Here is a 24,791-nt window from a genome sequence, read left to right as displayed (position 1 = left end):
CTGAAAAGTCATCTCTGGCCTCACACGAACAGAGCCACATTCCAGCATGACTCTCTGCTACTTCCTTTGCGACCAATTAGTTCAATGACAGAGCAGCAGTCACTATCTGATATTCCTAGATAACACTCCGAGTTCTTCAACACGATAAAAACTTAGCAAACCTGGAAATCCCCGCTTGCTATGTTTTGATTAGTAATGGAACTCTAATGAGCAACTGATAACTGTCACTTCCTAGTGACATCTTTAATTGACGTCTTATGTCCAGCAAACTTGCGTCAAACCCGGCACCTGTCGGGTATAAATATTACCAAAGTTGCCTTAAGCAATGCGAGTACGTTGCCTGTTGCTGATGCCAGCTGCCTGCATGACCCTGTGTTGGTAAATCTAGCACTCTGTCGCTGCAGCCTGCTATCCTGTGGTGGTGAAGCTGCTGATTACCATTATCGCCGCTACAGCGCGAACTATGGTGCAGTACGCTTAAGGAGCTGAAACGGCCGTCCTCTGCGAAGACATCCATCCCAGCTGCCCGCGGACGCTTTCACCCCTCCTTCCTCGACGCGCTGAAGAGAGAAGCCGCTGCATTTCTCGTGCAGAGAAATCCAGTCCCGGCGCTTCCAGTTTACCCTCGCGGGTGACTGGGATATCGAGAGAGACCCCTGAAGGAGATACCAATCCTCCATCATTCTATTCAGAGGTATGGTGTTGACTAAACCCTTAGACGAGAATTCTTGAAACAAACCTTGGCAAAACCAACTTAACTTAAAGCTACTTACTCCCCTTTCACGTGTTAGGCTTAGGTCAGGCACACTGGGGTAGGCTTAGTTAGAAGCACCAGTTGAGTATGTTAGCCTAATGTATATATGACTGTATATATGTTTTATTACTTTCAAACCATTGTATGGCTAAGAAACCATATCAATGCTTTTACAGTTCTATTTCGCAATACTTATCTTACTGTACGTACTTTTTATAATAACAATTATTGCAATTGTGGCAATACATTTCTCTTGTACGAGAAGAAAGACTGTTCAATAAATGTTAACCCTTTATTGATACACGCCCGTCTCTCTATTCTCTACATACTGTGAAAGTAAACTGCACTAGACTGACTGAGTGAAATCTATGTCTATTGTTTCACACGACCCTAGAGATCGACTCTTGATCTGAGGAGCAAAGTTGTCATGTTGCACGGTTGTTGGAAAACTGAATCCCTTCTTGTCTGTGCCAAGGAAGCTGATCACTTCCTATGCAGAGAAGAAAGTTTCCAGTGACCTCTGAGCTAGTTGGTAACACAACCCAATTAAGTTTAGCATAGTCAGTGGAGGCCTGGAATATAAGCAGTTCCACGTCGATACTACTGTTTGTTATTCCAATGCGCAGGGCCTAGTGGGAAACTAGGAACTACACTACAAACCCTCTCCCACGAACACAACCGCCTCTTTCAGGAGGCATTAGAGGCACTCCTTCACAGAGGGGCCATAGAACCTGCGCTGCTCCACCACCGCAGCAAGGGAGTATACATCTTGGGCTTTCTCATCCCAAAAAAGACTTGTCCCTCAAACCCATACTCTACCACAGGCCTCAACAAAAATATTGTCAGAGCACTCCCACATGGAGACACTCCAGGATGCCATCCCTCTACTGCAGCAAGGCGGCTTCATGACCACCCTCGAACTGAAGGACACCTGCTTCCACAGCAGTTCTACTCTGCACATGGCCGGTGCGTCCAGTTTGAGGTAAGTGGTCAGCATTACAAGTGTAAAGTGCTGCCTTTCAAGGTAACCAACGAGCCAGGGTGTCTACAGAGTATTTTGTCATGTACACTGCTCCCCTACAGAGAAACCATGTCTTCACTTACTTGAATTACTCTGATCAAGAGCAAACCCAACAGCAGTGTCTGGCACATACTCCATTCACCATCAACCTTTTTCCACTATCTGGGTTTTACCACCTACGTAGGCAAGTCCCACCTCCAGCCCTTTCAGATCCATTCCTCCTTCGCAGCAGTTCAGTTCAGTCACTGGGAAAGTCTAACCCATCCCAGCATGCGTCCAAGCTTTGTGACCTTTTTTCAGCCACTTTGATAACTAGTAGAATGAACGATCATGTTTCTCCTTGTTCTAATGGCCTCCTGCATTGCCATAGTTCCCTATACCAGGCTACACATGTGCCTGTTGCAGGAATGCCTAGCTGCACAGTAGTCACAAGTAGAGGGTTGCTAGGAAGATCTAGTGTTTATATGCAGCCGCTCCCTGCAGTGGTGGGAAAGCATCCATCTGTTATAAGGCATGCTTTTTCTCGATCCAGTCATGCAGTGACCATCACAACGGGTAATCCACTCACTGAGTAGGAAGCATATTTAAAAAACTTGACTGCGCAAGGCACCCCTTCAACAGGGTGTCTACGTCCACTATCTGGAGCTGCTGACAGTCCAGCCAGCACTCCAATTGTTCCTTATGCATATTCCGCACAAGGTTGTTCTCATTCTCACTTACCTGACTGTCATGTCTGCCATGTGCTACCTACAGAAGCAGGGAGGCACGCACTCACCACAGCTGTCTGCTTTGTCTTAGGACATTTGGCGGTGGGAAACCCTAACAGAACATCTTCCAGGAGTGGACAACAACCAAGCATACTCGCTCAGCAGTATGTAGCAACTAGTCCAAGAGTGTGGAACTCCACTCGTTAGTCCTCCTCCCATACTACATCGGTGGTGATTACCTGACCTAGACCTCTTTACTACTGCTGAAAACTCTAAATGACCAAGCTTCGTCCCCAGATATCCACACCCATAGTATTGGTCTATATTTTTCCAACCCTTATTTTTTCTGTCCATGGCTCAGAGGCTTTCGTAAACATCCCTCGCTCTCATCCTAGGAGCACCCATTTTGGCCAAATAGCCCTTGTTTAACACACTCCTCCCCTTTCTCTGGTGCTGCCTGAAAAGGTGCCCAACCGGCCAGACCTTCTCAGGTAGAACAAGGGCACACCCAGAAATCCGAACCCCAAGCTGCTAAATCTTGCGACTTTGCTCCTGAATTAGGACACCTCAACGTACCGCCATAATGAATGATTCAGGGGTGTGGAAATTTCTAAATAATCTACTTGTCCATGGGACAAAATGCAACATAAATCTACCTGTCCTGTAAGACAATCCACTTGTCCTGTAAGACAATCCACTTGTCCCACCTATTCCCAAATCAATTATGTGTGATGACAGTCATTAATGGATTATTGTGTTAATAAAACTGACCAGGAATATAAAGGATTTGTAAAAATGTTGAAGGAAATCTTGACTTAATTGCTGAGAAAAGCGATATTCTCCTTAAGTACTGAAACACAACAATAAATGATCTTCAATAAATCAATCAAATGACACTTGTTTAAGTGCACAGCTGCATCGAAGGTAGCGTCCCAGCGCTTTAGCAGACAGTAAAGAGAGGCCAAAGTAACTAGAAACTAAACAGTCAAATCACCAAGTTTTAAGTTGTCTTTTGAAGGCTGACAGAGTCAATTAACCATGACTGAAAAGGAAGACTGTCCATAATTTTGCAGTGCATATGGTGATGGGGTTGCCGCCATGACAAGACTTCAGAAATGTTGGAATCCGCAGAAGGCTACTATTGTTGGATCCAAGTACCCTCTTTTGAGTAAACAGTCTATTCAGAAGATAACATGGGGCTTCACCATAAGCGCTGAAAGCCACTGTTAGAGCTTTGAAGTTGATACGAAATTCTACTGGAAGCCAGTGTAGATGTCTAAAAAATGGAGGGATATGATGGCGCCTCAGCACTCTCCTGATTAGTTCTGCCGCTGCATTTCGAATTAGCTGAAATCTGTTTATCAAATATGAAGGAAGACCAAGGTAGAGACTGTTTAAGACATTCTTTGAAGTTGTGAAAAGCTACCTCCATATCATCTTGAAAGGATCTTGAATTACTGACTTTAGGTATGGTAGTTTGGATATACTGGTCCAAAACGCAAGTTGCATCATATTTGCACATCCATCTATGTTGGTTGTGTGTGGAAATATCTACTACAGAAACATCATGCTTCCAAAATACTGAGGACCAAAATATAGAGTCTGGAGTTAAAAATAGTAAATCTTAACTTACCAATGACCTTTTCCAAATTTTGACCCTCAACATTTTGTAAATAGTATTCCGGTAGCATGATATTCAGTCAAAAATAAGGCGGAGTACCTCAGTGTTGTAGTAAAAATATAAATGGATGAGAAATTCTGTGTTAGGGAGGAGTCTGTCACGAAACGTGGCCAGCTTCCAGCCTAATTTGGTTCTTTCCCTTTCATCTCGCCATACTGATATACTGCACATACACACAACCCAACTACAAAGACACTCACGGGACAGACAAACACACCCACTCCACACTCAAACAACGCCACTGCAGACACATAGCTACACTAAAGATGCATAGAATCATACATCACTTAATGGACAGACACACAAGCCCATGCAGGACCACTCCCCTAGAGACATACCCCTTGCGCAGACCTAAATACACCACCTATAAATAGACCCAAACACTTCCTATTGACAGGCAGTGCCTAACCGTAACTGTTAGCATCACATGGGCCTAACTTGGCCCAGAATGGAGCAGAGATACTGCCCGCAAAGATATCCATGGTTTTCCAGAAGAGGCTAAAAGAGTCCACTTGTTTTCTATTCTAAGGAAGGATATTATACAAATTGATATGAAATACAAATGTATCTTGCAGAAGAGGAAGGTTTCCAAGGAAGTTTAAGATTAGGTGGCAATGATGTCTAGTATAGGTCCATGAGGGCAGGTCAGAATCCATGGCAATACTTTCAAAATTACCACCAACTATTCAAATTAGTTCCAATGAGATTAAAATGTTGTTTTTTTTTATTTTATGTGACAATCGTGAAAATCTAGTATGGGTTTGGCCCTCCTTGGCACATGTTGGACACCCCTAGCCTCTTTGGTAGTTTAGGATCTCATGTTTGCTAATGCTTATTTCAACTTTGGTTTGCAACTAGCACAGCGTTTCAGGTTGTTAGGCTCAAAGTGTAGAAGTGCACTTGTAAAAAGATTCACTTACACCTACCTTTTCTTGTGAATAAATATTTTCTGAGGTGTGAGAAGAGGGTGCTTCAGGGTCGGAAAGCCCTGGGAAGTTTGTGCACACCCACAGAATAATGCATTTGGGAGTATTCACAAATCTTTCCACAGTCCATTCTCATCATGGACATGGCCAAATATTTGCTAATTTCAAAGATCGAACAAAATCTGTGTACATGGTGGAAGTGGGAAGAAAATTCCACTTAATGTGGTGGGATTTTATGGAAAGGTCTCACTGCTTGATTGGTGGTTCATTTTCCAGCGAGCATGGAGAAAAATGGATTCAGTATTACTGTTGGGAAAACTATTTGTGTTGACTCGGAAGTATGTTGATTTTACTCTAATGCATAATATATTAAATGATGCAGTTTCGAGCAATGATTCTCCTTTAGAATGCAGCTAAGTTGTTTTTGTTAGTGCTTAGAAATGGCAGGAGGGTAGGTTGAAGCACTATATTAAACATTGCTGCTTCTTTTTTTTTTAAAGTACTCTTTCAGACCATTGAAGACGCATACAAATTAGATCTGAAAAGAATATGCTGCCCTGACCCTTAACATGGCAAATTATTTTTGAGACTTAAATGCAACATATTCATATATTGGTTAATTGTAGATTATATTCATACATATTCATATATTGGTTAATTGTAGATTATATTCTGTATTGGTTTCTCAATCGGACAGCCTCACGTTCCACTACTTGTTTACTTTTTAAAATATGCCCAGTAGGCTAGATCGTCCAATTCAGGGGTTTTGTAGCAGTTCACATTGCTCAAAAGGAGTTATCTCGGATATGCATTTCTTTTCATGTCTTCGTTATTCCGTTTACTCACAATAGAATGTCACTCAAGGTGTCCAACATTTAACAGGAGAATCTCACTCATAAGTAAACTGAAACCACGGAAATGCCACACATAGGCAATGAAAAATTGGCAGCCTTGAGCACAGCATCACACAAAAGGCCTTCAAAATGCTGGGCTAAGTGTGTCGCAAAAAGAGCCAAAAGCAGAACTCTTAAATTTCACTCATAAAATAAGACGTCAATTTTAAATACCCTGAAAATATTAAACTAACGCCTAAGCCCACTGAAAACTTGCCAGCGCCTCTCCTGAACACAAGCTCACCTTTCAGCACCTGAATGACAAGGTCTATGCCCTCCCGGCGGCCAATCAGGTCTCTTGGAAGTTAAAGCACCAACCAACTCCCCTGCCCTCTTTAGCACAGCCTCCGCCGACTGCTCCAACCCAAGCAGAGCCGCCGAGGCCAGAACAGGAGAGAATCTGACCCAAACGGGACCTAGCACGCCAGATGAGACTGCCCTCCAGCCCTACCCATGCAGGACTGCTTCTGGGTACACCATTGAGTAGCCTTGTAAATACAAACTCACTATCCTGCATGAGAAATCGTCACCACACAGATTTGTTTGGACAACTGCACCAAAGGAAAAAGAGAAAACCGACAACAAAACAGGCGGAAGAAAGGATTTACCGTGCCTCAGCCCATTTTATATTGCATTCTTCGTAGAACCTAACAAAAGGTAAACTAGCTTTACTATGGAGTTCCTTCTTGTATAATTGTGGCAATTAATAAAAAAAAAAAAAACATGCAGAGAGTACGCTCTCAAAGACCCCCATCCTTGCTCATTCCGGTGTTATGCTCTTTCTACCGCCTCTTTCCCCTACTCCTAGTGCTTGCAGAGCAAAAGTGTCCACTTTTCAGCACTAGTCACGCAGACATTAGCTGCTAGGAAAACACTAAAGCGTGTTAAAATTCCAACTCCAAGGAAAATAAATTGTACGTACTGTACTGTAATCTGCATCCTGTGCCATCACGCATACTACAGCATTACTAAATCAAGTGAGAGGGACTTGTGGAGCAGTCTTAGGCAGACCATTGTTCTTGTGCGCACTTGTAATACATAAGAGCTATGCCTGCCTACAGATGAAACTTCTCTTCTGCTACTGGTTGTAGCATCTGACAGAAAACCACCGGCCGCTCACGGAGCCAAAAGCTGTAGGTGCGGGGCCAAGTAGGGACATCACCGCTTATTTTGATTTAATGTCTAGTTGACCGTAGGACAAAATAGACATTAAATCTTCTTGCCCCTGACAGAAATCAACATGTCTCGGGCGTCGGGCGATATGAATTCAGCACCCCTGATGATTGTCCTCAAGGAAGCACACAGGCCTACAACAAGAGCCTGCTATGCAGCTAAATGGAAATGGTTTGTACACTACTGCACTCCCAAGCATGTTAACCCTCTCAGGGCAGCAGTCCAAGATATGGTGCATTATCTGCATCATCTGCAAAAGTTAGATCTTGCTTATACCTCCATTAGACATCGCTTGGCTGCTGTTGCTGCCTACCTTTAGAACATAGAGCATTCGTCACTCTTTAGAGTCCCAGTCATTAAGGTCTTCATTGAGGGAATCAAAAGTTTAATTCTAGCCAGCTTGCCATCTGCTCTCGTGTGAAATCTCAGCACAGTTCTCACCAGACTTTCGGCCCCTTCTCTTGGACCACTTCACTTATGCCCTTTGCAGTATCTTTCCTGGAAGTTAGTCTTTCTATTGGCCATCACCTCCCTCAAGCGTGTCTGTAAACTTCAGGCCTTAACCCTTCAAGAACCCTTCTTCAGAGTTCATACAGATAGGGTAGTCCATAAGACAAACCCCACTATTCTCCCAAGGTTGTCTCTTCTTTCCACCTCAATCAAACTATACAACTCCCAGTGAATTGATAAGCACATGTGCACCATAAATTACAATTGTACGAAGACTACAAACTTATTGTAAAGGCACAAGTAGTGATATCCAGAAGTCTTGTTTAATTGATTCATTTATTTTTCAATAGAAAGAATCGAACAGCCGACGCGTTTCGTCCCGGGTGGGACTTCTTCAGGGCAAGAATGAAATGACAACTCCTTGACGGTGTAAGCGGTCGTACAGTGAAGGCCGGGGTATGACCATACGTTTCGCATTCTCAAAATATAAGTTGAAAGTTAAGATGCAACAGCAACTGGAGAGCTTTATATTATTTCTATCCTCCAGAATAAGTGTAAAGCTGGGCTTGAAAGTTCACTTAAATTTATAGATAATAATAAAACAGAGTCTCGTATATTCTGGACAGAGGTAAGTATGCCCGTGGTGCACCATCCATAGGTTGTGCACCTTAATCTGTTATTATACAATAAAGTCCTCGATCAATAATATAGGTATATATCTCAAAACACCTCCTTACTCCTCGACCAAATTTCGCGAGAAAAGACGACATACGATCTGTCATGTGAAGCCCAGAAGCCGTGCACCCTCAGTACGTATAGCACCTGATGGTTCCGCCATCTGCCATGTCTTAGTATACAACTCCCAGTGTTCTAACTGCATCCAGAGTCCGTGTTCGAGGGGGCTCTTCACATTTTGGATGTCAAAATGGCCCTGATGTATCACATTGACAAAACAAATCCTTCCATGACACAAAAAAAAATTCTGCTGTTTCCAAGCCACAAAAAGACCATGCTCACCCTAAGGTGGGAATGGCACATCAGTTGCAGTGTATCCAGACCTATTATGCAAAAGCCAAACACTTTCTTTTCCTATCCATTCTGTACCCCCTCTCATCTCGAAAAGGTTGAGTCTGTTTGGCTTTTTTAGGCAACATACAAAGCAGCTACCCCGTCCACATTACTGTGTGAATGTCTTAGCACACCAACGAGCTAATATTTGCCAAGCTGTTCTCCGGGCACTCTGTCCTCTGTACAGTCCTCTGGCCAGCCACCGCTTACAGAAAATGGAGTATGCACAGCATATGTATCTACAGCTCCATATGCCACGAAGTAAAATGTCACTTACCCTGTAAGTATCTGTTCGTGACATGTAGTGTGGTAGACTCTCATGCACCCACCCTCCTACCGGAAGCCTTTTGTCATTGCAGAGGCTGTTCTTTCTTTACTCATTGCATTGTAATCTAATTCTGTAACTACTCCCAATCCTATCCTGTGCAGTGAAACAATATAAGAATGGATCAGAAACCCATGCCAGTTACCAGTAATAGATGGAGTCCCCATACCACGTGACTCAGACTCCTTCAAAGAAAAACAAATTGCACATGTCCGAACCCAACACTAGATGGTAGGAGTATGCACAGCATGTGAATCTACAGCACTACTTGCCACAAACAGATGCTTACAGGGTAAGTAACTTTCTCCATTTCAGTTCTAAGTCTATTTTTTGGTCCTGTTGTACTTGCAACTCAGAGTATCTCCGGGCTTCTGCATTGATCACTTGAAGTCTCTCCCTCAAGCTCTGGTACCAAAGCAGCGCCTTCTGCTAGCAATATTATATAACTCTGCCATGTGGGTGTGGGTTCACATATTTGATTTTGGTATGTTCTTTGAACTCGGTTCACAAGTTTGATTTCAGTTACTGGTACTAAATTGAAGCAAGCCAGTGGCAAAATATTTTTCATTTCAAGTTTCCTCTGTACTTGGTTCTGTTTGATTTTTGTTATACTGAAAGCCCTTTCAAAACCTGCTGAATATATTTTACAAGGAGTGGTACCTACTACAAAGTTCTAAAATATTTAATGGTGTCTTTAATATTCCTTTTTTTTAAGGCACGATTCTATGCTCCAACAACGATATTTATTGATGAAATTGACTCCATTTGCAGCCGCAGAGGTACATCAGAGGAGCATGAAGCTAGCAGAAGGGTTAAATCAGAGCTGCTTATTCAAATGGATGGTAAGTACACAAAGGGATCTATCAAGTAAGATTAAAAACTATGTTGTAAATCAATGCTCCTGTTCTCTATGTAGGGGTTGTCTTTATTTTCTTTAGCAGGGTAGGCCATAAGAAATCATTTTTTTGTGATGCTTTCGGTAAGTGATATGCTTGAAGCCTTTTTAGTGCTCTTGATTCCTCCCAGTTTCTCTAGAGATAGTCTCCTTTTCCTCTAGTTATCCAAAATGTCTGTCATGCTGATTACAGGGATTATGAACTACGTTGCTCAATATGGCAGCCCCTCAGTTTTTTGTGCTGTTAATAGTCTCTGTAGTTCGGCAGTTTTCACTTCTATAATGAAACTGACCTTTACACCAAGTTCTCCAGTAGCTTCCACTCTGAGATCCACTTTGACCTACTGGCATCCTTCAATACTAAGATTTCCAAAGTATGTGAATCTGTCCAACATCTCGCTCTTCGCCATTACTGCTAGCTTCTGAAGGATGTTAATTTTTTTTATATATTTACTTTTTATTAAATGTAACTCGAAGCTCTCAGTGCTTTGGAAATGTGCCCTGGTGAGACAAACATCCCAAGCCAAGAGCTGCTGCATTTTGTCATATCTATCAAGATTTCTCCTTCCTTAAGTGCTCTTCACTTCTCACAATCTAGATTAGTCAATTTATAGACAACTCTACATTTCTCACCATTCATGGATTAGTCCTCCCATTCCTCTTTAAGTCTACCCATCATGCCCAATGCCCTTTTGAAATTTCTCTTCCTAGCTTTCAAATTTTCATAAGACCAGCAGATGAGTCTATGGGAGCTCCTCTCTGAGCTAGACTCATCTTTTTGGCACGCCATAGCAAACCACTGCGTCTGACAATGAATTGCAATAAAGCAAATCAAAACATGACTTGTCTGCCTAAAATCTATTGGTTTTTCCTGGCCCAGCAGAAGAGCCCTGGGGCATACTGCCACTTTATAAATTGTGTGTTGCACAGAATAACCAATTTAGCTTTGCTTAAATGAAAGATTGATAGTAATCCTTTAGTATAGTCCCATATTCAAGCAGCCTTTTATTCCCCACTCGCTGAAGAATGTTTGTTGCTTGCTTTAATTAAAAATGTGTATGTTTCTCAGTTTTAACATTTTCCACATATCCTTGGCTGTTATAGTTTGCAAACATGTTTTGGCAAACCCCTTTTCAAATTCCTACGTTTCCGTTAAGTCTCCTGATTATTTCCCTTGCCCCTGGTGCTTTTATTTTGTGTTTAAATTTGTTTTTGGTGTGTTTTTAACTTGTATGAATGAGTGTAATGAATGCTTTTGCCCCAAGTTCTCATGTTTTGAAATAGCCACCAGGTGTCGGATGGTGCCCTTACAAACTTTTCTTTTCCACATATGGCCCCAGTTGACACAAGTGGATTCAGCCGCAGTGATGCACTAACATAATTACCTGATGTAATGTCTGATCCTACAGTGCTGCCATATATTCATGACTTTGACTTTTTGCACATTAGGGACTTTGATCCTTACCTTACACTTTTAAATTTCCCATGCTTTTGTAGTCTTCCTCAGTAACCATGATGGGAATATGTTGAGATCCTACTTAGTATTGCCTTAAGGGTATGACCGGGAGTCGATGCCTTTTTAATTCATAATCCGCCCTTTTTCTTGTAGAATCAGCTTAGGGGATGTGCTATTTATTAGGGAGTTTTATGATTTCATGGGTGGCAATGGGATTTTATTTTTAACTGCATTGAGTTGGAATCTGAATTGCCAAACGGGAAATAATCACATCGAATTGGTGTTAGTCAATGTGCAAAGGGTGTTCATTCCTGGAGGCTAAACTGGTGCGGGCTCTCCAGGGGGCAATTTGATGAGTTTGACTGAATTAGAAGACTCTTACCTGGTCGGAGGTCTTAGTGCAGTACTCCGGCTGGGAAAGAGGCTGTGTGGAACACGAAGCGTCAGTAACTTGGGGCAGGCGCAGTCTAGTGTTGCACAGTTCAGCTATGAGGAGGGTTCCTGTATAATCATGAATGTAGTGCGGACACTTCTATACTAGCTATTGCCTAAATGGTACGACTGGGATTTGTTGCCTTTTTAATTCATTATCTGCCTTTTTATTTTATAATCTGTTTTGGGGCTGAGGGGGATGCTTTTTATTAGGGAGTTTTATGATTTCATGGAGGGTGCAATGTGTTTTTTGTTTTTTTTAACTGCATTGAATTTGTATCTGAAATGGCAAACGGAAAATGCTTACAGTGAATTGGTGTTAGTCAACATGCAAAGGGTGAATATTCCCTGGGGCTAAACTGGTGCGGGCTCTCTGAGGCAATTTTAAAGAGCTTGACTGAATTAGACACTTATCTGGTCGAGGGTCTGCGTGCAGTACTCCGGCAGGTAAGAAGGCTGGTAAGGAGGCAATGTTGAACACTGAGTGGCTCCATCTTATTGCAGGTGTGGGCTAGTGTTGCACAGTTTAAGGAGGATGGGGGTTACTAAATAATCATGGTCTTAGTGCGGACGCCACGCCAAAGACAAGCCAGTCTGCGCCGGATTGCGGCCAGCCACTATGCCAGTTGTATAGTGAAGAACCTGCTTGATTGGGCTTACACAGCAGGGGAGCTTGCCGGCATGAAAGGGGGGCTCAGCATGGTTGTAGGCCGGTGTCTGTGGATGCGAGGGAGCCAGTCTTGTGTGGGAACTGTGGGTTTGTCCTCTTCCGCCTGAACCAGCTAATTTCTAACTGTGGAGCCCCTAGTAGGGAGCTAAGAGAAGTTGAGGCAAAGTTAATAAATGTCCACTCTCTGCATAAACAAGGTGAAAGGTGAGGCAACGGTTGTAATTTTTGTTTTGCCTTGCACCATAGCAAACGGTATGTTTACATGTTGCCCTTCAGGGCTGGCTAGAGAAGCATAAGATGAGATCTCCTGACAAAGGGCCTCCAACAATTCACCATCTTCTAAAGCTTCTCTTTCATCAAGACGTGGGAGTTTGGATCGCATCAGCATGAATAATAATTTTTGGGTTCCTTGCCTTATTCTGCCTTTTGTTGAGAGTTTCTGATCAAGGTCATGCCACCAGTGCCCTAGTGGTGTCTAGTATACTCCTACCGGGACACACCCCTGTGACATATAAACAAGTGCTAGGTGCTCAGAACTCTCTAGTTTTCAATCAATTAATTGTATTATTTATTATTTATTCAAATTGTAGAGCGCACTATCACCTTGCAGTCATCCTGGTGCTAAGCGACTCAAAGGCGGGGGTGACTCAGAAACATGGTCAGGCAACTAGTTCTTGGAGAACAGCCGGGTTTTTACACTTTTCCTGAAGAGAAGGAACTCCCTAATTTGCCTAATCTCCCAAGGAGGTCTGTTCCACAAATTTGCTGCTGCTCCCCCCAAACGATCAACCCCCTGACCTGACTTTCCTAAATCTTGGTAACTTCACCAGTCTCGCCGATGAAGAGCGAAGCATTCTTGTAGGGATGTACCAATCAAATTTTTTTTCGCATAAGCACAGGCCCTATCCCATGAAGGGCTTTAAAGACAAGGCAGAGAGATTTAAATTGCACTATTTCTCAGAGGGAGCCAGTGAAGTTCTGCCAAGTCGAGTCCTCTCCCTCAAAGGAGAGGATCAGCTGTGTGTCATCTGCATAGTTTACAATATCGATATTATGTGTCTTGATGACCGCAATCAAAGGTTTTAAATACAATAGGGCTAATTGCCGATCCCTGGGTGCACCATGCAACACGTTGGAATAGGCAGATTGGAGGGTGGGGGGGAGACACCGCCTGCTGTCTATCCTGCAAAAAAGAAAGAAACCATCGTAAGGCACAGCCTTTCTCCCCGGCCTCACTCAAATCTTCTCAGCAGGATTTCATGATTGACCATATCAAAGGCGGCAGACAGGTCGAGCAGGATCAATGCTGCTGCCTGTCCCCCGTCTGCCTGCCTCTGAAGCTCATCATTAACGGTCACCAGAGTCGTCTCGGTCCCATGAGCCGGCCGAAATCAAAACTGAATCTCCTTCACAGATTGTGTTCCAGGTGCATAGAAAGAGTGATACTAACAGCGCGTTCCACAATTTTAGCTGGGAACGGCAACAAAGAAATAGGCCTGTAATTTTTTGAACATTCAGGATCAATACATGGCTTCTTCAATAAATGGGACACTAAGGCTTGCTTCCACTGTGGGGGGACTGCACCACTTGCTAGCGACTGATTACAAATCAGGAGAAGAGTAGGGAACAATTCTTCTTCATACTCCTTCCAGATCCTGTGTGGTACTGGGTCCAGGGGTGAGTGAGAGGAGATACCCTTGTCATATGGATACTTCGTTACATATATTGTGTTAAGTTAGCATGAGTGCATTACATGTTTAAACAGCCTTTTTTCCTTCGGCTTCAGTTTTGCACACGACACATACTTGTTGTTGTCGCCTTCACCCTAGAAGCGGTGAGGTGGTTTATTTGAGAATAATATGTTATTTCTATGCTATCAGCTTTGCCTGGTACACTTGGTACAACTGTCTGCACACTGAGAGCTGCACACTCTGAAATTAACCTAACACAAGGTTGCTGGGAGGCTTGATCCTCGCACCACATTAGACATAACACAAATAATGTTGATGCCAACATTTTGGGCTCTACGCGGGTTTAAGATAGAGTTACACGGAATGAACGCAGACACTTGGTGCTGCGCATGAAGAGAGCTGGTAGCGGTTGATGTGAACTGCTCCTACTGACATTGAGAGGTATGGGGCCGCCCTGCTAAAACCCGGATGAGACCTTCTTAGATATAATATAATATGCTAGATAGGGTGCGCGAAATATAGGTGATACAGATTTCTATAGAAATTGCATAATAACATGCTAGCACCTTTTGCTTATTATGGATTAGTGACTATGCTGCTGACTCTGATTTTTATAATCTGCATTTTGGTATTATACAAGATACTGCGTTTGAGAACTTTGCATTGAATAATAAATATTTCAAACTTGCACTTGTGTTCTTTGACTCTCAGTTTTGGTTTGAAATGATTATATAACGAAAGAGTGTTCATGTGTTCCACGACTCCTGAGGTATTCTAAAGATCATGTTCTGGTTTGTCTAATACATGTATCATTCCATAATGATCCATGAGACACTGTAGCTAGCTAGGTAACGAGATTTCTGACACTGAGATGAGTTTTTGGATCATCCTAACTCACTGAGGTTCTAGATCTCTATGCACAGTTCTGTGGGAGAACGGAAACCCTGCTACATGGCGCCCAACGGATTGGTTGGCCGTATTTCATGACACTCGAGTAGTTCATCATTCAAACCTTAACACCTTCATTCCCGTTTCCGGTAAACGGTGGTGTCGGAAAAACCTACCTATTTTTGAAATAGGTCTTTTCAAGCTTGAATTTTTCTATAAACGGTTTCTTTGACTTACTACCCAGTTGTGCTACAAACTGTTCTTTGTCTCTTTACACTTCCTGTGCTAACATGGCCGTGGAAATTGCGCAGCATAGCCGAGTCGCGGTTCGCGACCACTTGCGGGCATATAATGTACCTGCGGAAGGCTTGGCTGTGGTTCTAGTGGTGAGTGCGGAACATGCGTACCCGTACGAATTGTTTTATTCCTGGGTGACATTTCCGGAAATGGACGCTAATTCGGGTGTCTATCATTCATACACTGCCTCGGCTGTACCGGCGGCTTATGCTCCGTACAGGGCACTGGAAGTACCTATCGATGCTTGGCAGCACGGAGTTTGGTTTGGTGGCGTCCTACCCCATTCTTTAACGGCTCCGAGGTTAGGTCCTTTATCCATTCCGGGCACAAATTGGCCCGCTTTGGGTGGATTTACTCCTCATCCTAATCGCACCACTTGTAGTGTAGCTGACCTGCGGCGTCTTCATGAGGTCGCGGTTGGAGTGATTAGAGCGCTTGTACATTACATTGGTCGTAATATTCATGGCGCAGCCCCCGCAGGTGCGCAGCTTCGGGCGGAACAGGCTGGTTTAAAAATCAGTCCTGTCTTGGTGAATTCCGTTATGGGCAGAAAGCCAGACAATAAGGATGATTTTCCTTACTGGCTTGCCGAGAAATTCGACCAGCTGGAGGCTGTGTTTCCTAATACGACTCCGAGTGAAAAACACCGGATTCTTACGCTTAGTTTACCGAAAGATTTGGCCCCGGAACTTGCTGACTGTGAGACATGGGGTAAGACTTTTGCAGCGGTTTACTCGAGGTGCTTTGGCACACCGTCAGTGTCGAACCTGTCTGCGATCCTCAAACGTGTTCAAGATGATCACGGACCTGAGTCGGCGGTTGAGTTGGGTATGCGCCTGAACGGTTCATTTGAGACAGTTTGCGGTATTATCCTTGCCAATGTAAAAGGGGATGCAGTGAACTTTCAGGTGGCAAATGGTCTGGCGTTAATTCCCGATGCCGAGAAACCCCGTCAGCTGGCAAGAATTATTGTGGCGGCTTATAAAACGGTTGGCCGCAATTCTAAGGGTGCAAAGGTTTTTCTTGAAAAAGAAAAGAAGCAGCCCCAGGGACAGTCTTCGGAAACAGGTGGACAACCCAAGTCCAAAAAACAAAATTGGCCTAAAAAGCAGAATCAGGGTAAGCAACAACAACAACAGACACAGGTTTCGAGTCCGGCGCCTTCACAACCTGCGCAGTCAGAGCGCGTTTATGAATTGCGCGATCGCGCTACGATTAAATCGCCTGACAGATATCAGGCATCTGACCAACGCTCTCCTCGTTCCTTTCAGGACTCATCGGCTCCGTCAACCGGTGGTGGAGGGGGCGGCAGGGGCAGGGGTGGCCAGCAAGGACGTGGCCAGCCCCGCACGCGAAGTGAAGGGGATCAGCGGGACGACTCTACGCCTAAGAGACCGCAGTTTGCCAAGAAGAAAGTCGCTGCCTTAACAGCGCATCGATATGCCCCAGATAGTGAGAACGCGGCTTCGGAATCTGACGTGGGCTCTGACCTTGCTGGACAGCGCGGCGGAGATTACCATAGTGAGAGAGGCCCTCCGGCCACTGTTGAAGGTGACAGCGACTGAAACTTTTATTGTGATTGAAACAGCTGATACACATGTTGCTCCCCCTGAAAGACTTTTTGAAATTGTCCTGTTAATTGAAGGTGACATGCAGCGAACTGTAAAAGGGGTATTTTGGGAGAATCTTTCGGATACGTATGACATTTTGCTTTCGGAGGCTGACTGGCCCCCACCTTTTGTTCTCGCAGCTCCGCGAGGGGAGGAGGTAATCCTCCCCAGTTTCGCGCACACTGTACCGAGAGTGGAAGCGCTGCATTTTGCAGAAGAGTGGGCTCTGGCGCTTGCGCCGGCTGTGTACCAAAATCAGTGTGGCTGGGATAAATTGTCCCCTAGCCATGAGATTCCTTTACGGTCACAGCCGCAGCCACAACCCCAGTATCCCATACGGCGTGAAGCTAAAGCTTCGGACGCGGCTATCCTTGAACAATTGGAATATCAAGGTGTAATTGAAACGTGTGTGTCACCAATGAATAATCCCCTTTTTACTGTAAACAAGCCGGACGGATCATATCGTCTGGTTTTGGATTACCGGCATTTGAACTCGCATTGCCGTAACTGTGCAGTACAGAATACTCACGGCTCTGCCCTAGTGAATAGTCTTGAGCGTAAACGGTTCAAAACCACGCTTGACATTTCCAATGGTTTTTATGCACATAGATTAGATGGTCTTAGTTCCCAATGGACCAGTTTTACGTGCGGCGGCGTACAAAAAATGTTTAAACGACTCCCAATGGGATATAAAAATAGTCCTGGAGTGTTTTCCGCCCGCATAGTCTCTCTTTTGGAGAGTTTCGATCCAGTTGCATGTTCTTATGTGGATGACATTTATCTCACAGACGACGAACTTTGGGTGCATCTGTGTCGTGTAAACAGCATAATTTGTAACTTTGCAGACATGGGTTACAAGTTTAACTTTGCAAAATCACACATTGCGGAGTACACAGTTTTGTTTCTAGGTTATGAACTTAACCATGAAGGAAAGGGATTGGCTCCTCACTTCCTGGAGAAGTGCGCGCAGTTGCGCTCTCCGACAACGCTGAAAAAATTACAGTCTTTACTGGGTTTTTTAAATTTCGGGAGGACATACATTCCGGAATATGCCCAGCGTATCAAGCCTTTATATGCCTTGGTACAACCATCTTTTTCCAAATCATGCTGGCTGCCTGAGCATTCAGCCATTCTGCAGTCTTTGCAGGCTGATTTGCTCACTTCTGACTACTTACAGACCCGTGATAACCAGACCAACCTGGTGATAAGGATTATCCCTGGGACGGTGGGTTTCACGTACCTGACTTTTAATGAGGGGGATACTGTACCTATTGCTTACAAGTCACACTTGTACACTTCGGCTGAACTGCGTTTTTCCACTGTGGAGAAAGTTTTAACGGCTGTGCAGATGGCAATTCTTAAAGAACGTGCCCTGTCACAGGGAAAGCGCATGTTGGTTGTTACCCCGTGTCCTGCCTTGGAGGCGGTCACGAAAGCCAGTGTACCGAATTCTAAAGCTTTGCACCCTCGGTGGATTCAGTGGGCTACATCCTTGACGTCTCAGGATGTCACGTTTATTTTTGACGCCGCTTTACGGTCGCAGGAGTATTTACAGTATGAATTTGTTCATCCTGCTCCTTTAGCAATGCGGCCGTTGGAGGATTTCCACTGTATCATTTACACGGATGGTTCGGCGCAGGTTGCGCATGGCTCTAAACATGCCTACGTTTCCGCTTGCGCCATTGTGGTCGGTGCCATGGTGAACGATGAGTTCAAGTCCAGCGTCGTGCACACGCAGACGCTTGGGGACTGCACCGCACAATTAGCTGAGCTGCGTGCTCTGATGCTTGCATTGGAGTACGCTGATCCTTGTGTGACGACTTTAATCGTAAGTGATTCTTACTACTGTGTCCAGTCTTACAATGAGAACTTGTTCTTTTGGATTCAGAATGATTTTCGTGATTCCAAAGGTAGCACAATAAAACATAAAATGATCTGGGTCCGAGTGGCGGAACTTAAAGAGAAACTGCCGCTCGTGTTTGTGATTCATACTCTCGGCCACCAGCGCGTGGGAGTCCACGCTGTTGGCAACTCGCTTGCTGATGAAGCAGCGAAATCAGCGGTATCTAAATACTTAGTTGCAGCAGTCACGAGGTCCAAAAGCAAAATAGATGATGACATCTTGGCGGCTGTTGCTGCCACAGCGAAGGGAGGTAAATATCCTGCGGGGTTCCCTTCGAAATACACATACCACTTAAGTCCCGATAAGGTTCCTTATGTGAAAATTCCTGAAGTTGGAGAGCGTCTAGTTCCCAACTCGGATCGCAGAGCTTCTCTGATTACAGCGGCTCATGAAGGTGTGGCGTCTGCGCATGCGGGCGTCTCAGCCACTGTATCTCAGCTACAACAGAGATTCTGGTGGCGGGGACTGTACAAACAGACGCGCGATTATGTCCTTATGTGTGACATTTGTCAGCAGATTAAGCCTTCTACTGCTGCGCGTCCGCCTCAGACACAGTTGTACATCTCTAATAAACCACTTGGATGTGTTTATTTAGATCACTGCGGTCCTTTCTCTTCTGATACTGCGTATAAATACATCTTAGTAGCAGTCGACTCATGCACACGCTTTGTGTGGTTATGGCCGCATCGCAGCGCTGATTCACGGACTGTCATTAAGGATTTGCGTGTCTTTGTGGGAATCTTTGCTTGTGGTGCTTTCCATTCGGACCAGGGTCCGGCTTTCGCCTCTAAGGCGTATAAGGATGCTATGGTTTCGTTGGGAGTACAGGTGAAGTTTTCAAGCCCCTACAGGCCTGAGGGCAATTCTGTGGTAGAAAGAATGAACCGCGACTTAAAGCAATCTTTGACAGCCCGAGTTATAGGCACTGGTAGAAACTGGCTGACCCACCTCTATGGCGTGCAGCGTTCGCTTAATAATCTCCCTAGAAGGTCTCTGGGTGGGCGGACCCCATACGAAATGCTCTTTGGTATCAAGATGTACGTCCCTGACCTTGATGGTGCAGACTGCGAGGCCCAGGCCGCGGCCTTTGACGTAGATGAACATTGCAATGTTTTACAGGATCTACAAAAGACCAGAGACAGTCTTGCAAAGGAACACTTGCCCTCCACGTCGGATGATGCGTTGCAGATCCCGGTAGTTGGCTGGCTACCCCAAGTTGGAGAACTGGTTCGAGAGAAGATCGAAAACAAAAAGGAGTTTGGTCCCTCATATCGAGCGCCAGTTCGGGTCCTTGGAGTGAAGGGCACAAGAACAGTCATTTTACCACCACTTCCAGGTCGTAAAGAAAACAGATTTATTTCTATTGACAATGTCAAGACACACAGGGTGGCCGATTCTTCATAGCATGACACCGGCTGTATCCTGTCCTTCCATGGTGAGGCACTCTGTGCTAGCTATTACATCTGGTGCAGATCAGGAGGTGTCCCTCGAGATGCCTGCCCTATCAAGTCCTTTATTCAATACTATTCCTGTTACTAACATTGATGAGGTGACCTATGCAGATCCTGCTGATTTATCCATGTCCGATTTACATGCTCGTTTGGCTAACCAGTCCAGATTCTCTTTTGACTCTGATTCGGAACTTTCAAAGAAACCATCGACTATTGCAAAATATGCCACGTTGTTTAAAAAACATTTTTTAGTTCCACCTTGGACATACATTTGGCTGATACTATTTTCATTTTATCTTTTTATGTCAATTGGTTTTGTGTTTTATTTTTTCCGCCTGATTGATGGCCATTATGTGAAAGAAAGAACAGGAATTCGGTACCTTAATGGAACATTGGCCCCTCACTCCTCCTCACATTCAGCACACAGACTAAAGAGAGACTTACATTCAGTACAAATTACTGCTTGGCCTGTCCTTGATGGGATTGTGTGGGATGCGGTTAGGTTTCAGATACATGGCCCCACAGAAGTTATTAATGTTCCTAATGTGCTTAGAGTAAACATGGGAGATGTGATTAAGCAAAATATTCGTTCTGATGATTGGGATCTTCAGGCCGTAGAAGCATTGTTCTCTGATTTGAAATATTATGCGGCCTTTGATGATGAGGATTTGTATTTAGATTCTGTCAATTATGGTGATTTGTTTTGTTACCAACATTATGGAAATCATTTCTTGCACAAGACAAGTTCCAGGCGGGTTCCTGTGAATTACACTCAGTGGGAACATTGCCCTGCTCCTTTACAGGGGAGCTCAAGTACTTTTCTGGGAAAATACTCTTACTTTACAGATTTTAAGCAATCAAATCCTGAGTCTTTTTACTTCAAGGTGAAACAGAAATCCATGCCAAAAGTTAGACTAACTGACACAAAATTGTTGTATTCAAAGTCCTTTCTAGAAAGGTTATCTGTGGAGGGCTATGAGTTATGGAAGGAGGCTGTTGACCTTAAATCGGTTTGGGGTACCAAAGATTGGCAGGTACAAGGCACTGAGGCTTTGCATCGTGCATGTCTCATCCCGAATCACATGTTGTTTTTAAACTCGACTATTTCCCAAACAACATGTTTTGGATTGGCTACATCTAAAAAATTAAATAACCCTACTATCCCTGATTTGGAAGAATATTCAGGTTGGAGTAATTTCACTACATTGTCCATAAGTGAGATACAAGCACTTTTGCAGAATTCCTCCTTTAATATTTCCAGTTTTGATCCAGATGGGTGGCTTTTATGGCAGAGAAGCTCTGATTCTTGCCAACGTCGTTTTTTGGGTTTGTCTGAAGGTTTTACACGCATCAGGCCAGATCCCAGGTTTGACTCAGATCACACTGTTACAACTTATTCAGTAGGCAAATTGTGTCAGAACTGGTTACAACATTCCACTTTAACTGCAGTTAAACTGCATCTGTCCCAGTTGAATGAGAACATAGAGTTAAATGATTTTATAAAAGGCCCGACTATGGGTAGGTCTAAACGCTTTATTTATGCTATTTACAATGAAATTTGGAAATTTTCACGAGTCGAAGCAGCTAAACGCCTGAGGGCTATTGATCAAGCCAATTTGGAAAAAGTGCTTGCAGTGGTCGATAACAGTATTAACACGCTTTCTTCCAGAATTTACACATTGGATAATATTGTTTCTTCTGTTGTTGATATTGTACATGATGAAGTGTCCACGTTATACCATGGTCAAAATCAATTGCGTTCTGTAATGCAGTTTGCCTGGACTCTACAGACAATTAAGGCTGGTCGAGTTCCCTGGACCGCATTGAACGTTTCATCACTTTTTGCCCCTTTTAATCTTACTGAAAAACAACGCATGCTTTCAATGCGTGATGCATCATTTTCTATGTTACATATTGAGAAGCTAGAATCCTTGCCTTTTTCTGTTGCTGAAACCACTACTGCCACGTGGCTTATTCATGGTTTAATTACATTACCATTTCCTTTATATAAATTTACTAACTGTATGCGATATATTGCTATAGGACGATATGAACCACTAGGCAATGCATTCCTACATGAGACATGGTCATTACCATACACATACAGATGTCTGAAGGATGGGAAAGAAGTAAATCTTAATGGTGAGGAATGCACACAGTCACCTGACCATTCATTAATATGCAGACACATTCAGTTACACGGTTCTTGTAATCAGGACCGCCCAAATTTAGCATGTGTTTTGAAAGGCACGCCAGTTCCAGCAGTGGTTCCCACATTCACATTGTTAGCTAATGGTAGTTATTTACTTTTAAACAACGAGTTATGTTGTGGTTTATTAATTGGTGTGGCATATGTGGTAACTGTATCAGAGCGTGTAGTGTGCTGCAAGAATGTTCTATACCCACCCACGCATGGTTCTTCAGATGTCTCCATCTGGCCACGGATTCTAACCTTGGAAGCAAAATTCAATGGTTTAAGCAGAATAAGGGCCCTTTTGTCTCAAAAACAAGTGACCCTGAGTTCGGCCCGGGAAACTTATGTCCTTCACATAGCCAACACCCGCACAGAGGTGCAGGCGCTTTTAAATACTGATTTGCCGTTTCATTTCTGCGAGCTGGTACACCAGATTTTTAATGCTTCTTCAACGACTGGGCTGGCACATTTTTTCAAGTTAGTGAGCAGTGGCCTCGTGACTACGTTTGAGAAGGTTTTTGGTATCATTCCCACGTTTTTTCATACTATTTTTTCGAGTTTGTTTGGTGGACTACCTGTGCTATTGGCTGTAGCCGCTGGCATTCTGTTGGTATTTTTCTTCATAAAACATGGATGCCCATCCTGCACAAGACGCCGTTCAACGCCTCCTGACACTGTGCCGTAATCGAATGCTCAGTTACTATGGAACATTGCCGCTTGCAGCATTAAGCACGGCCTATAGATTGTCATTTCGGTTCACCGACTTCACGTGTGTCCAACCTGTGTTTCACTGCCTGAACTGCGAGTTCGATTGGGCCATTGATTTGTGCCTATGCTTGAGGAATGCTCCTGACGTCGATTTTGATCAGCTAATGCGTCCCGTGGTGGCTCATGAGTTGATCTGTTCTGGCGAGAGAGTTATGGCCTTGGCAGCAATAAATGGAGTTCTGGGCCAATGGGAGATCTCTGCAGCGGCGGATGCCTTTCTGACACACAGCGATCTGGTGAACCCACCGAGTTGTCCTCTGGCGTTACAGGAGGATCCGATGCTGGAGGAGCACGTATGTTCTTTTCCATTGCTGAATTGGATGGCTGAACTATTTTCGGATGATGGCAGTGATTTCATACTGGAGGCTGTTGCAACTTTCTTTGCATATACTTTCCATTCATGACATACCTGGGAGGAGTGCTTTGTTGTGAAATATGACTTTCTCTTCGCTGAATTGGAGAGCTGGAGTGTGTTCAGCTGATGGAGAATTCAATCACGTGATGTCGCTGAGGATAACGTCATTGTGGCACATGACTTTGGATATTGGATAAGTGCCTTGTTTTTTCTCTTACAGACATTTGGATTGATGCGACCTGGTCTAACTTTCATATTTTTGAGACCTGGCGAATGACTTTTAGTTCGAAAGTTTTGTTTTATTTTTAGACTTGAGGCCACTGTAGGCATTCATACATATACATTCATACATATTTTTAGCTTATTTTAGCTTGAGATTATTGAACTTTGCTTTCAATCTTTGTATCTGATTTAGTATTGCCTTTTCCCTTATGTTTGACGGTGCTCGGACCAATGGGGGGGTGTCATATGGATACTTCGTTACATATATTGTGTTAAGTTAGCATGAGTGCATTACATGTTTAAACAGCCTTTTTTCCTTCGGCTTCAGTTTTGCACACGACACATACTTGTTGTTGTCGCCTTCACCCTAGAAGCGGTGAGGTGGTTTATTTGAGAATAATATGTTATTTCTATGCTATCAGCTTTGCCTGGTACACTTGGTACAACTGTCTGCACACTGAGAGCTGCACACTCTGAAATTAACCTAACACAAGGTTGCTGGGAGGCTTGATCCTCGCACCACATTAGACATAACACAAATAATGTTGATGCCAACATTTTGGGCTCTACGCGGGTTTAAGATAGAGTTACACGGAATGAACGCAGACACTTGGTGCTGCGCATGAAGAGAGCTGGTAGCGGTTGATGTGAACTGCTCCTACTGACATTGAGAGGTATGGGGCCGCCCTGCTAAAACCCGGATGAGACCTTCTTAGATATAATATAATATGCTAGATAGGGTGCGCGAAATATAGGTGATACAGATTTCTATAGAAATTGCATAATAACATGCTAGCACCTTTTGCTTATTATGGATTAGTGACTATGCTGCTGACTCTGATTTTTATAATCTGCATTTTGGTATTATACAAGATACTGCGTTTGAGAACTTTGCATTGAATAATAAATATTTCAAACTTGCACTTGTGTTCTTTGACTCTCAGTTTTGGTTTGAAATGAT

The 24,791-nt window shown here is 43.9% G+C and overlaps 1 protein-coding gene across 2 annotated transcripts in view; it reads left to right on the top strand.

Annotated features, from left to right (window-relative positions):
• The window catches only part of KATNA1 (katanin catalytic subunit A1), a 223,708-nt gene that overhangs the window by 137,073 nt on the left and 61,844 nt on the right, over positions 1–24,791 (top strand). For both annotated transcript variants that reach the window (XM_086927296.1, XM_086927295.1), the window contains exon 8: positions 9,714–9,840. In XM_086927296.1, the coding sequence (XP_086783422.1) occupies positions 9,714–9,840 (127 nt within the window). The remainder of the gene's footprint in view (positions 1–9,713; positions 9,841–24,791) is intronic.

Source organism: Lissotriton vulgaris, chromosome 6 (genome assembly GCF_964263255.1).
Source record: "Lissotriton vulgaris chromosome 6, aLisVul1.2, whole genome shotgun sequence".
Taxonomy (NCBI): domain Eukaryota; kingdom Metazoa; phylum Chordata; class Amphibia; order Caudata; family Salamandridae; genus Lissotriton; species Lissotriton vulgaris.
This window is presented reverse-complemented; position numbering and strand designations above follow the sequence as displayed.